The sequence below is a fragment of the Lithobates pipiens genome, unplaced genomic scaffold (genome assembly GCF_037356315.1).
Source record: "Lithobates pipiens isolate NorthernLeopardFrog02 unplaced genomic scaffold, aLitPip1_a1.2 Scaffold_1, whole genome shotgun sequence".
NCBI classification, from domain to species: Eukaryota; Metazoa; Chordata; class Amphibia; order Anura; family Ranidae; genus Lithobates; species Lithobates pipiens.
In genome coordinates, this window is record NW_027507685.1 from 108,492,461 (window position 1) to 108,507,853 (window position 15,393).

The following is a 15,393-nucleotide window of genomic DNA, read 5'->3' on the forward strand; positions in this document are numbered from 1 at the left end:
ACTGGTTCCAGGATGGAGCATCTCCCTAAGCATGCTGGGGTTTTTTGTAGAGGTCTTAATGAGCCCACTTACTTCAGCTGGGCTCATTAACTCTTCCCCTCTAGTTGTACAAGTCTGCATAAAGCCTGAATCTAGGGCACACATATTTCCCATCCTGTATACAACCAGGTGACTTTACTTGCGTGCTGCCACACTATATTCAATATAACCGTTTTTATAGGGTTTATTTTAACCCCTTCCCGCCGAGCGTACGCAGATGTGCGTACTCGGCTTCCAGGGGGTATACCGGGATGATGCCCGCACCATCCCCGCACCCGAAAGCGATTGGCTATCCAGCCATAACAACCGAAGCGGCTAAAAGCCGCTTGGCTGTTATGCCGGAGGAGCGGGAGGGGACGTCCCCCCCTCCCACCGCTGTTACCGGTGCTCCCGTTCAATCAGGAGCACCGATTCAAAATCCGATGCCTCCGGCTGCTGGGGAGGAACTGGAACGAAGCCGTAATCGACTTAGTTCCAGTCACCTAATAGTAAACACGGAAGCGACGTCATGACGTCACTTCCCGTTTACTCGGCTGCCCATGGCGCCGGTTTAAAAAAATATGCAGTATTCAGAATCGCCGTTTTTGGCGATCTGAATACTATGAAGTGTAAAGGAGGGATCGGGGATCTTTTAGACCCCCGATGCCTCCATAAAGAGAACCTGTCACCACCTATTACTGTCACAAGGGATGTTTTTCTTTGGCCGCCTCAGAGCTTCTGATTGAATATAGTGCACTATAGTATGATTTAAAGGCGGTAGCTATCTCAGATGTTCTATATTTCATTACCCCATGCTTGTATTTAATCTTTTCAATATCATTTTTTTTTTCCCTTGCAATCCGTGCTAGATGTTTCCCCGGTTTATTTCCCCACATGTATCTATCTTTATCTACGTTCTTAAAAATTTTCCTAGTCTCCTGCTCCATCATGTCATTTAGCTTTCCACGTTTTATAAGGATCTCTTTTTGTATATTTCTATCTAAATGTCTCTTGTGATTTTGCTCTAGCTCATGTATTTCTTTTTTATATTATTAATTTTCTGTTCTCCCTCTTTTTTTTCCCCCGGCTCCAATAGAGATTCATTTCCCCCGTATCAACGCCTTATGGGCCTCCCAGAGTGTTGCTTTGGACACATCTATTGTATTATTACTTATAAAATATTGTTCAATCTCTATTTTTATGGTTCTCTCTACATCTCCATCCTCTATTAGAGCCTCATTGAGTCTCCAAGTCCCTTTTCTACACTCTGTTTCCCCCACTCTGATTGTAACTATCACTGGTGCGTGATCCGAGGAAGTGATAATTCCGATCTCCGCATCAGTTACACTTTCTATTGTTTCATGGTCCATGAAAATATAATCCAATGTCGCATACATATCATGTACCATGGAATAATATGTATAGTCCTTTTTTCCCCAAGTTATTTATTCTCCATACATCCAGCAGTTGTGTATACATTTTTTTTTTTTAATAATCTATGTTGTTTATTTTCCTGTGGAGGAACTCGAGATGTATTATCTAATTCAGGATCCATTGAAAAATTGAGGTCTCCCGCTAAGATCACTTGATCACCCTGATTAAAATCCGCTAGAGCATTAAGAATCCCGTTTAGGTATTTTTTTGGACGTTTATTAGGGCAGTAGACATTAGCTAATGTACATTTTTTCTTTTGTATAGTTCCTTTTAGGAACAGGAACCTCCCATCTGGATCCACCTTCCTATCCTCAACTATGAAGCTCACCTTCTTTGATATTCCAATAGCAACACCTTTGGCCCCCTTCTATATATGCGTCTCCTGTAAGAAAACAATGTCTGCAAAATATCTCTCCATTTCTTTAAAAATACTATATCTTTTTTTGGGAGAATTCAATCCTCTTACATTATATGTTATAAACTTAATTTCTACCATTTAGCAATTTATACAGATTTCTCCTTTCAATTAGTGGATTCGGGTCAATAGATTTTTCCTATTTTCCCTCCCACTCCCCCCCCCCTCATTTGGTGTAAACCTGACCCTATGGCCTGGGGTGCCTTACCAGGGACCACCTTGTCCCTCTGCTCCCTTTGCCCTAAGGTGGAGTTCTGTTTGGGCATGTCACAATCCCTCCCACCTATTACCAGTGAGATGAACACCCAACCTGCCAGGAACACCGGGCCCTCCCCACCAGCTTTCACATTATTTTCTCAAATTGCTCTCAGGGAAAAAAAGAAATAAACTCCCATGTCCTTCCCACCCCGCGCCCCGTCTCCTCTCCAACTCCCCCATCCCATACCACAATAACATTAATTCCCTAATGGGGGGAGGGAGGGAAGAGCGAAAGAGAAAAAAGGGAAAGAATCTCCTCCCTCTCTCCCCCCTCCCCCTGCTTAATTAAAGATCTTCCCATGGCCTATAGATCCTATATCTTTGGCATGGGAATATCCAGTATTTTACAGAAATCCATTGTGTCTTCTATAAATCTCAATCTTGCCGTGTGACCATTTTTCCTGCCTATTAAACATGCGGGGAAACCCCAGTTGTATTGAATCCCATTTTCTGTCAGGATTTCTAATAACGGTTTTAAAGCTCTTCTTCTTAAAGTTTCTTGCGATAGGTCCTGGAATATCTGGATACTCCTTCCATCATATTCTGTGGGTACATTAGCTCTTATATTTTTCCAAATACAATTTTTATCTTCTTCATCCAGAAATCGCACAATGATATTACGGGCGTCTCTTGCAGAAGTTCTTTTGGCTTTCTTAGCCGGTGTACCCTCTCAACTTTGATTGGGTTTATTATGTCTTTATTCATCAGCGGGTTGCAGATCTTTTTTATAATATCTATTAAATCTTCTTGTTGTGACGTTTCTAAAACCCCACCTATTCTTATATTTTTTCTTCTGTCCTTATTTTCTTGGTCCTCTATTTTATACCGCTGCTCTTGCTGTGCTTTTTTTAGGAATACAATTTCTGATTCTAGTTTCCCTATAATATTACTATTGTTTTCAGTTTTCTTTTCCATCTCTTCTACTCGTTCCAAGATATGGCCAAGATTTTTATGCAATTTTATAATTTCAGTTTTCAGAGATTTTCTAAAGCGGCGAACATAGAAGTTATTTCCTTTTTAGTTGGCAGGGATAGGGGGGTTTCTTGCTGAGTCTGTGTCCCTTCTGTTTCATATTCTGATCCTTAGCCCTTGTACACGCGGTCGGAGATTCCGACAGAATGTTTTCTATCGGACCGTTTTGTCGGATATTCCGACTGTGTGTGGTCTGCATCGGACTGTTTCCATCGGAATATCCGACAGACCAAGTTTTCCAACTTGCCAGTATAATTTTCCGACAAAATGCTCCTATCGGACATACTCCGATCATGTGTAGCCTACTCCGACGGACAAAGTGCCACGCATGCTCAGATCAAATTCCTAGACCAAAGCTATTGGCTACTAGCCTGAATGTAGTCCTGTCGTAAACGAAATAACATCATCATGTTATGTACAATCGGATTTTCCAACAATTTAGTCCGACCGTGTGTATGCAACATCACTTCCAGACCTCTTCCAGAATTAATCCGTCGGAATTACTCAGACGGATTTGGTTGTCGGAATCTTCGACCGTGTGTATAAGGGCTAAGAGTTGTTCCATGTCAACCTCTAATGATACTTCTCTCTCCTGTATAGATCTATTTTACCCTTGTTGTCTTTTTTTCTCCTTATCTTTTTCCTTTTTATCTTTATTTTCCGCTTGAGTGCTTCTAGTATTTTGCTGTTTTTCTGTCGGTTGCTTCTCAGTCAGTCCCGTTTGGGGACGTATTTGTTCATTGGTCCGGGACTAGTAACTAAACTCAAGGAAGGCGATTTAGGGGTTACTCCCGTCATGGCTGTCTTACCCTTCATTTATCTAGGTAGTGTTACTCTATAGTCTTTATCCCTTCAGTTATTTCAGTGGATTTATTTATAGCATATACACAGCCAGGGCAGCTGTTAGAAATCATGGGGCCCTGTACAGCCTACCTGACCGGGCCCCCTTCAACCACCCTCGACCCCACCCCTGATCCCGGCTTGAAACAAAATGCAGGTTTGTTGCCATTTACATATGCGCGTGGAGCCAATGCATACTTTTGCAATTAATAAGCACGAAGGGGGGGGGGGCAGTTTAAAATTATTTAAAATTGTATTTTAGTACAAATAAAAAAAAAATCTTACACTGCATCTTTACATTACTTGTGATAGCATGGGCCATGACAGGTCCTCTTTATGGAGAGATATGAGGTCTTTTAGACCCCATATCTGTCCTCTGGCCTCCAAAGCATCTGATCAAACTAAGATCAGTTTGATTAGATGCTTGTTCAAGCCAGTGATGGCTTCTTTACATAACCGGCAGTGACAACATCCTTGTCACTTCCGGTTTCTGACATCACACAGTGGGAAGAACAATATCCATCCCTCTCACTGTGTCCCTGGAACCGGATGCTACTGGTCACATCTTAAAAGCAGTAAAGGTGGTGATGGGACCCCCTTCCACTGCCTGTAAAAGTAATCCAGTGTCTTCTTAGCCATTAGGATTACTTTACTTTGTGCAGAATTGCTGGGACTAAAAAAATGATATCTTGATCATTGCTGTAGTGATGACCAAGATATTATCCGTCTATCCCAGCGATTTACTGGTACATTGCTGGATGGGAAGCAGTTAAAGGGGATTGGTTTGGGGAGCCGTAAAAATGTAGCTCTGCTGCATGTTTACTGCTCCCCCAAATGAAGTCTAAGGGTCGGTTCACACTAGGACGACTTGTAGCGTCCCGTTCTGTACAATGGAACCGTTCTAATCGGAGTGATACAAGTCGCTCCGACTTAGAAAAAGGTTCCTGAACGACTTTGGGGGGGACTTGCATTGACTTCTATACAGAAGTCATTTTGCAAGTCGCTGCAGCGGTCGCGTCTGGGTCGCCTGAGGCAGTAGCGCTGTAAGTTGCGCTGCCTCAGTGTGAAACGACCCTCAAGTAGCATCTCGTTGTTTCTTATGATCATCAGCATTACAATTATCACAGGTAGCACAATAAGCAGGTGCTCTGTCATGGTTCTATCATTGCTCTAGGTCACATTGCTTTTGGGTGCTCACTGAGTTAACTTATGGCTGTACTGTATGTAACAGACTATAACAAAGCACAGCCATAATACAGTGAGCACCCAAAAGCAATGTGACCTAGAGCCATGATAGAACCATGACAGAGCACCTGCTTATTGTGCTACCTGTGATAATTGTAATGCTGATAACCTACTGAGCTGTGAGATACATGATAGGACACAGTGAGTATACTAACCTCTATTCCCCACTCACTGTGTCCAGTGAAGCCACGCTGTCCTCCTCTCCCCTGTCAGCCGATCAACTTCTATATAACTCATGAGGAATGCAGCCGGGAGACGAACGGAGAATCACTGTATCACTCCGCCAGCCGGGACTAATAAAATAGTGGGGCGGCATGATGTACATGTGCCCGAAAATAAAGAAATAGTCCCTCTGCTGCGCCTGCACTCCCCTCCTGGAAAATTATATAACCCCCCCTCTGTAAGCAAGTACCGTATATACTCGAGTATAGGCCGACCCGAGTATAAGCCGAGGCCCCCAATTTACCCCCAAAAAACTGGGAAACCTATTGACTCGTGTATAAGCCGAGGGTGAGATATGCCTGTCCATCCCTGTGTGTGTCCGTCCATCCCTGTGTGTCCGTCCATCCCTGTGTGTGTGTCCATCCATCCATCCCTGTGTGTGTGTCCATCCATCCATCCCTGTGTGTGTGTCCATCCATCCATCCCTGTGTGTGTGTGCGTCCATCCATCCATCCATCCCTGTGTGTGTGTGTGTGTGTGTGTGTGTGTCCATCCATCCATCCATCCCTGTGTGTGTGTCCATCCATCCGTGTGTGTGTGTGTGTGTGTGTGTGTGTGTGTGTGTGTGTGTGTGTCCGTGCAGCCTTGTGTGTCCAGCCTACCTGTGTCCCGAGCGGTCCCGTCCAGTCCCGTCCCGAGCCTCCGTGTCGTCCCGTCCCGAGCCTCCGTGTCGTCCCGTCCCGAGCCTCCGTGTCGTCCCATGCCAGGATCGCCGCTCTTCGTCGGCGCCCTGGCGGCCATTCCCCTGTTCAAAAGCCCCGCCTCCGCCTGTGATAGGCGGAACACTCAATTTCCCAGCAGTCAGTGTTCCGCCTATCACGGACATCGGCTCATCCGAGGATGAGCCGATGTCCGTGATAGGCGGAACACTGACTGCTGGGAAATTGAGTGTTCCGCCTATCACAGGCGGAGGCGGAGGCGGAGGCGCGGCTTTTGAAAGGTAGAATGGCCGCTGTCTGTCTGCTCGACACGCTGTTCGGGCAGTCAGACAGCGGTGACTCGAGTATAAGCCGAGGGGGGCACTTTCAGCCTCAAAAAAGAGGCTGAAAATCTCGGCTTATACTCGAGTATATACGGTAGGAGCGGGAGGGGAATTTAGGAAACTTTTTTTTTTTTTTTAAATGCAGTAACAAACTGTAAGATGCCCGGGCCCCACTGTGTAGCTGATGGGGGCGGGCCCCGTACAATGGGGCTGGTTGTACTGCCCTATCAGCGGCCCTGTACACAGCTCTTTCTATATCCTCCGCTTATTTTGTTCCTCTGGTACAAGCCACCCTTAAATTATATCTTACTAAACTTCATAGAGGTTCTTTGCGACTTCTCTAGTAAGATATCATATAGTCATTTTAATCCATAAACAAGGTGCCTTTTTACCTGTTGTTACAATCGTCTTTCAAACCTCCATTAACATTTACTGGAACTCATGGTTTTATTGAACCCTGTTAATGAAAGAAATCAACCTGTAGTCCCATAAGAAGCAAGTTAAGTCACTCAGACGCCCCTCTATGAGAGGGGATAAAGCAGGTGTTGCAAATATGGAGATACTAGTGAGTCAAAGTACCCTTTCCGACACAATAGCTTCTCCTGTAGAATGTCATGTGTTTATGATGCAACATATCATTTCACTTAGGCAGTTACTTTACTACATGTAGATCTAAGTCACTTGTTACCTCTTTTTGAGCTGAATAGAACAAGGCAATACATAAAATATTTTTCTCCAATTTCTGAGGACCCTGTAGCCAACTAACCACCAGGAGATTGTAAAATATTGCTGGTAATTCTTTAACAGGGGTAGCATATAAAATATTGCTTCTATGGACTGCTTTACCGTAGTAATATTTCTTCCTAAAAAGGCCCCCCCCCCCCCGTTTTTCTTCCCTTGCCGATCTAATACCACTATTTAAGTTACAGTATTGGTCCATACCATAGAACATGTCCTTTTCACTTAGACCAGCAATATTATAGTACACTTCTCCTTATGGAACTATTTTCGATTCCAGTTACCTATTTTAAGTCCATTTAAACCTTGCAGATAAAATGTCTATGCAGCTGATATAAGAAAGAGTTTACAGCAATAATGCCGAGGAACATCCACCGCCAATATCCCCGCCGTCTCCCTCTCCATACAGCCACTAGTCGCTCCACTCCCACAGACCGGCTGCGCTTCGTCACATCAAGCAGCAGGGGGGCGCCTGGGATACCGGCCAGCTGATCTCTCCGATACTCGGTCCTCTCACGGAGATACCGTGGTCCATTGCCGGGAATCACCGAGTGCCTTCCTTCCCTCCTCCGTTTGGATGCCGAGACCCTCCGCGCCACTCCTCTCGATATACCCAAAACCGAGCGCACGGGCACAGTAGCGTCTTGCAGCCAGGCTCAACACCAGCTGCCACTGCAAACGAACAGGTTCAGGGGGAGAGACAGGAGCAGGGGAACACACCGGGTTCAGAGAGACATGGGCGGCCCCTGAATCCTGCAAGCCATCGTAGCTGGGAGCAGAGACCCGGTCCTCACCTGGCCCAGCTAGGTGGAGACACGCTCCATCACCAGACTCCTCCCTCTCAGGTGCGTCCAAACAGGACTTCTTATGACTTTCTTTCACCAATGTCTTTCTTCTTGTCACTCTTCTATAAAGGGCAGATTTGTGGAGAGCACGACTAATAGTTGTCCTGTGGACAGATTCTCCCACCTGAGTTGTGGATCTCTGCAGCTCCTCCAGTTACCATGGACCTCTTGGCTCTTCTTTGATGAATGCTCTCCTTGCCCGGCCGATCAGTTTAGGTGGTCGGCCATGTCTTGGTAGGTTTGCAGTTGTGCCATACTCTTTCCATTTTCCGATGATGGATTGAACAGAACTCCGTGAGTTTTTCAAACCTTGTGAGATTTCTTTATAACAAAACCCTGCTTTATACTTCTCCACAACTTTATCCCTGACCTGTCTGGTGTGTTCCTTGGCCTTCATGATGCTGTTTGTTCACTAAGGTTCTCTAGAAAACCTCTGATGGCTTCACAGAACAGCTGTATTCATACTGAGGTTAAATGACACACAGGTGGACTCTACTTACTAAATAGGTGTCTTCTGAAGGCAATTGGCTCCACTAGATATTGCTTAGGGGTATCAGAGTAAAGGGGGCTGAATACAAATGCCCCTCCCCCACACTTTTCACATATTTATTTGTATCATTTATCATTTTCCTTCCACTTCACAATTATGTGACACTTTGTATTGGTCTATCACATAAAATCCCTATAAAATACATTTATGTTTTTGGTTGTAACTTTATTATTATTATTATTTATTATTATTTATGATTATTATTATTATATGGGATTTATATAGTGCCGACAGTTTGTGCAGTGCTTTACAACAGTAGGGCAGACAGTACAATTACAATACGGGGGAATCAGAGGGTCCTGCTGGTTACAAAATGTCAAAAATTTCAAGGGGTATGAATACTGTACATTTTGTGATTGGTCAGCACAAGCAATCACAAGGTACAGAGCCGCTCGGATGGGCTCCGTACACAGATCACAGCCATTAATGAGTGCAGTTGCTGTCTGAGGTTGGCTTCTGAAGTGCCCTTTAGAAGTAAAGCTGGATACATATTATACAGTTCTCTTTAGATTTACCAAAAACCATATAATATGAGTTCAAACCTAAACACTTTCAGTTTGTATGCAATCAGGCCGGCCCCTCCACTACACGGTTGAAGGTAAATCTAACAACAAAAGTTGTATAGTGTGTATCCAGCTTTAACGTGAACACCACTCTGTTTTTATAAATGTACACCGGTAGTGAAGCGGTTAAAGGACAAATCCACCCCAGTTGTCCAGAATGCATTGGAAGGTGGAGTATACTGTGACCATCCCTGACAAGGTGCATGCTGATAGGAGGGGAGAGCAGAGAGAGATGAGCCTATAGCAGTGCTGCTTCTCCTGTTCCTGTCCAGTCACAGGCTAGGGCCTATAGGAAATGGGTTTATGAATACTGACCACCAGACTGAGGACATCTAGTGGCAGAAAGAAGTACTGCATGGGGGGGGAATCTGGAGGAGCTCCACCTCCCAATCCCCAGCCAGCCTGACCCCAAACCCCCCCCCCCCCCCCCCCCCCCCCGAAGCAAACATGTGTTGTTGTTTTTTTTGTTTTTTATTGCAGGATTGTGATCGTAGTGAAGAATCGAATTTACGTCTATTCGTTCCCAGACAATCCAACCAAACTGTTTGAGTTTGATACCAGAGACAACCCTAAAGGTAAAAGACTCGGACTGTACAAAATTATTTGTTGTATGACAAGCCCGGCCTATTCCTTGTTCTGATTGGTCTGTGTCTGTCCCAGGTCTGTGTGATCTCTGCCCCAGCATGGAGAAGCAGCTACTGATCTTTCCTGGTCACAAGTGTGGCAGCGTGCAGCTGGTGGTAAGTTCTAATGTCTCTGTCCCCCAATACCTGGGATTGTGTAGTGCCAATAGATTACTGCCGGCTACTGCCTATGTAAACAAGGCAGAGCTCTGTCCTGCCAGCGTGGAAGTAATGTATTATTTTCCCTGCAATGCAGGGGAAAAAAATCCATCACTTCCCTTAGTAACACACACACATAAACACTGGCTAGGCACACAGTTAACCCTTTGATCGCCCCTAGATATTTAACCCCTTCCCAGCCAGTGTCATTACCACAGTGACAGTGCATATTTTTAGCACTGATCACTGTATTAGTGTCACTGGTCCCCGAAAAGTTGTCAGTGTCTGAATGTCCGCTGCAGTGTCACAGTCCCACTTTAAAAGCGGAGTTCCACCCAGAAATTGAACTTCTGCGGATTGAAATCCTCCACCCTGCTCCGGTGCCACATTGGGTACCTTTCAGGGGGGAGGGGGAGCAGATATCTGTCAAATGCAGTGTCTGAATGTCTGCCGCAATGCCACAGTCCCGCTTTAATCGAGAAATTGATCTTCCGAGGATTGGATCCCCCCCCTTTTTGGAGCCACACTTGGCACATTTCAATGGAGAGGGGGGAGCGCATACCTGTCAAATGCAGTGTCTGAATGTCTGCCACAATGTCGCAGTCCCGCTTTAAAGTGGAGTTCCACCCAGAAATGGAACTTCCGTGGATCAGACCCCCCCTCCCACATTTGGAACCTTTCAGGGGGGGGGGGGGGGGGGGGAGCAGATACCTGACAAATCCAGGTATCTGCTTCCACTTCCAGGGAAAGATCGCTGCAATGACCAGCCCATTTCCCCCCCCCCCCCATACCCCGCTGCCTTCTGTGAGATACACAGGTCCCGGAAGACAGCAGGGACCATTCAGAACGAGCAGCGTGACTCGCTCATGCGCAGTAGGAAATGGGCTGTGAGGCCGCAAAACTTCACTTCCTGTTTCCCTTAGTAAGTCATCCGTCATTTTCTCATCTTTCCATCTATTAAATCTTCTGCCCTTGTTGTTGTTGTTTTATCTTTGGATAGTAAAATATTTTTTTTTCTGCCACTAAATCCCTTATACAGCCCACTTCCTTTTTCCTGTCTGGTCATTGGCCTAGGCTTATGACATCATGTACAGCTCTCTCTCACACTCTCCTGAGAGTTTGCCAGAAGGGGGGGGGGGTGAGTCATAAGATGGCCAATGAGAGCTGCAGAGCTGGAGGTGTGTGTCTGTGTAAACCCAGGAAGTGAACAGGCAGCAGCTTCAGCTGCCCACAGTTAAAATGGCTGCAGCCAGACTCAGCGGAGGGAGATTTCTGCAGCATTATTTGGCAAGTACAGAATTGCAGTATATATGAAATAATATGCAAAGTGGTTGGAGGGAAGCTTCAGAATGGCAAAGATGTTTTTTTTATTACAAATTATGTTAGCAGACTGCAGGTCCTCTTTAAGTGACTGATTTCACAGGTAAAAATCTGCAGCACCCATTGGCCAGCAGAGAGGAGCATGTACGTCTAAAGGGATGCTGGGAATGTGTTTTCTCCATATAATGCAAGGGCTTTTTAAGGCAAGTCCAGCTTCATCGATCTTACAACCAACAAAGCAGAAACCAGCAGAATGACCCGGAGATGACATTGATGACCCGGAGATATGATGACCCGGAGGTGACATTGATGACCCGGAGATGATGTTACTGACCCAGAGATATAATGACCCAGAGATGACATTAATGACCCGGAGATATAATGACCCAGAGATGACATTAATGACCCGGAGATATAATGACCCGGAGATGACGTTAATGACCCAGAGATATAATGTCCTGGAGATGACATTAATGACCCGGAGATGACGTTACTGACCCGGAGATATAATGACCCAGAGATGACATTAATGACCCCGAGATATAATGACCCGGAGGTGACATTGATGACCCGGATATATAATGACCGGAGATGACATTAGTGACCCGGAGATATAATGACCTGACGTTACTGACCTAGAGATATAATGACCTGGAGATGACATTAATGACCCGGAGATGATATTACTGACCCAGAGATGACATTGATGACCCGGAGATATAATGACCCGGAGATGACATTGATGACCTGGAGATATAATGACCGGAGATATAATTACCCCGGAGATGACATTAATGACCCGGAGATATAATGACCGGAGATATAATTACCCCGGAGATGACATTAATGACCCGGAGGTGACATTAATGACCCAGAGATGACGTTACTGACCTAGTGATATGACCCGGAGATGACATTAATGACCTGGAGATATGACCCAGAGATGACAATAATGACCCGGAGATATAATGACCGGAGATATAATTACCCCGGAGATGACATTAAAGACCCGGAGGCAACAATAATGACCCGGCAATGACGTTAATGACCCGGAAATGACATTAACTACTTCATCCCTGGAGGATTTGGCTGGCCAAAGACCAGACCACTTTTTGCGATTCTGCACTGCTTTGCTTTAACTGACAATTGCGCGGTCGTGCAACGTAGCGCCCAAACAAAATTGACATCCTTTTTTCCCACAAATAGAGCTTTCTTTTGGTGGTATTTTATCGCCTCTGTGGTTTTTATTTTTTGTGCTATAAACAAAAAAAAAGCAACAATTTTTGAAAAAAACGCAATATAAATCTCCCCAAAAAATATATAAAAAACATTTTTTCCTCAGTTTGGGCCGATACATATTATTCTACATATTTTTGGTAAAAAAAAAATCGCAATAACTGTTTATTGATTGGTTTGTGCAAAAGTTATAGCGTCTACAAAATAGTGGATAGTTTTATGGCATTTTTATTCTTTATTTTTTTCATTTTTGTTTTTTTACTAGTAATGGCAGCAATCAGCGTTTCTTTTTTTTTTCTATCGGGACTGCGACATTATGGCGGACACATTGGACACTTTTGGCGCTATTTTGGGACCATTCACATTTATACAGCGATCAGTGCGATTAAAAATGCACTGATTACTGTGCAAATGTGACTGGCAGTGAAGTGGTTAACACTAGGTGGCGCTGTAGGGGTTAAGCGTGCCCTAGGGAGTGATTCTAACTGTAGTGGGGGAGGGGCTGTGTGTGACACATTACTGATCTCTGCTCCCAATCACAGGGAGAACTGATCAGTGACCCTGTCACTAGGCAGAATGGGGAGATGCTTGTTTACATTAGCCGTTTACCCGTGAGGTGTGTTTACCCGTGAGGCAATCGCGGGTATGCATGCGGACATCATGTCCACGGGACCCGCTGTCGGACTCACGGAGCACGCGCGTGTGCCCGCTAGCCAAGCCTCACAAGATCACGTACAATAACGTGATTTAACACTGCGGAGCCAGCCTACCGCAGTAAAACTGCAGCGGCTGGTCTGCAAGCAGTTAAAGACCTGGAGGTGGCATTAAAGACCCTAAGATGACATTAATGACCCGGCGGTGACATTACTGGGCATCAAAAGAGGTATTTGCTGAAAACGGAAAAGATGACAGAGGTCGTGATGTTCTTTCTTTTTCATTTTAGGATCTGTGCAATGCCAAGCCCAGCAGTTCCTCGGCACCGTTTACAATTAACGCCCATCAGAGCGAACTGGGCTGCCTGGCGGTCAACCAGCAGGGCACGCTCGTGGCCTCCGCCTCCCGGAAAGGCACTTTAATCCGGCTGTTTGACACCCAGACGCGGGATCAGCTGGTGGAATTAAGACGCGGCACAGACCCGGCCACCTTATACTGGTAAGTGTCGTGTATATAGACAATCGTATCTGTATAATAACTCTTTGTGTCAAGACCACGGAGAACTAGATTTATTGGTGTGTGCCAACGGCTTGCCGCCCCCATGTGGCGTATAAGTGCAATGGCGAAGAGGGTGAGCTGTAAAGGGTTAGTTCACTGCTACGAAAAAATAAAAAAACTCCCTCTACAGGAGTGCCTGTAGATAAAAACAGCCTGTGCAGCTTTGACCAAAGTTAACCACTTACTTACCAGGCACTTTCACCCCCTTCCTGCCCAGGATGCCAATTTTCATCTTTCAGCACTCTCACACTTTTTGAATGACAATTACGCGGTCATGCAACACTGTACCCATATGACATTTTTATTATTTTCTTTCCACAAATAGAACTTTATTTTAGCGGTATTTGATCACCTCTGGTAATAACAATTTTTTCATAGTTTGTTTAACCACTTGCTTACTGGGCACTTAAACCCCCCTCAGTCCCAGACCAATTTTCAGCTTTCAGCGCTGATGCACTTTGAATGACAATTGCGCGGGCATACAACACTGTACCCAAATGAAATTTTTATCATTTTTTTTCCCACAAATACAGCTTTCTTTTAGTGGTATTTAGTTACAGCTGGGAGTTTTATTTTTTGCTAAACAAACAAAAAAAGATGCAAAAAAATAAAAAAAATAAATCATGTTTTAATAGTTTGTTATAAAATTTTGCAAACGGGTCATTTTTCTCCTTCATTGAAGTGCGCTTATTAGGCGGCACTGATAGGCTGCATTGGTGGGCACTGATGGGCTGCATTGGTGGGCACTGATGGGCTGCATTGGTGGGCACTGATGGGCTGCATTGGTGGGCACTGATAGGCTGCACTGGTGGGCACTGATAGGCATAGTTAAGGCGGCACTAATAGGCACAGATAAGGCGGCACCCATGGGCACAGATAAGGCGGCACTGATGGGCAAAGATGGGCACAGATAAGATGGCACGGATGGGTGGCACGGATGGGCACTGATAGGTACCACTGATAGATGGGACTGATGGGCACTGATAGGTGGCACTGATGGGCACTGATAGGTGGCTCTGATAGGTGGCACTGATGGGCGGCACTGCTGGGCACTGATGGGCGGCACTGGGGTGCAGCACCTTTGAGGCAGATTGTGGGCACTGTGGGTGGCACTGCTGGGTGGCACTGTGGGCACTGCTGGGTGGCACTATGGGCATTGCTGGGTGGCACTGACGGGGGGCACTTACTTTTTATTAGGGTGGCACTGCAGGGGGCAGGTGGGCACTGGCAGGGGGCAGGTGGGCGCTTGCATTGCTGGCCGTGATCGGGACTAATGTCCCGATCACGGCTGCCGGTGATCGGCTTTTTTCTTTTCTCCTCGTGCTGTCAGCGCGAGGAGGAATACTAGCCGATTACCGGCTCCGTTATGTCACCTGATCAGCTGTCATTGTCTGACAGCTGATCACGTGATAAGGGGTCGGGATCGACCCCTTGCACGGATCGGTGATCAGGCGAGTCTCATGGACTCGCCGATCACAGAGCGCGCCGCGCGCGCCCCTCAGGGGGCGCGCAGGCCGCTCCTACGCGGGACTACGTCAATAGACGTAGTCCCGGAAAAGGAGATCCGCGCTGTAGCCGTCATTTGGCTATAGCGCGGATCTCAAGTGGTTAAAATGTTTGAAAACATGTAATTTTTCTCCTTCACTGATGGGCGCTGATAGGCTGTACTTATGGGCACTGATCAGGTGGCACTGATGGTTGGCACTGGGCACTGATTGACAGCACTGGTGGGCACTGATAAGCAGCACTGTTGGGCACTAA

General features: G+C 45.8%; 1 protein-coding gene across 1 annotated transcript in view; it reads left to right on the forward strand.

The window, feature by feature from the left end:
• WDR45 (WD repeat domain 45) overlaps positions 1–15,393 on the forward strand; it is a 41,800-nt gene that overhangs the window by 16,164 nt on the left and 10,243 nt on the right. The window contains exons 6-8 of the mRNA XM_077473208.1: positions 9,563–9,657; positions 9,743–9,822; positions 13,364–13,572. Coding sequence (XP_077329334.1) covers positions 9,563–9,657; positions 9,743–9,822; positions 13,364–13,572 — 384 coding nt within the window. The remainder of the gene's footprint in view (positions 1–9,562; positions 9,658–9,742; positions 9,823–13,363; positions 13,573–15,393) is intronic.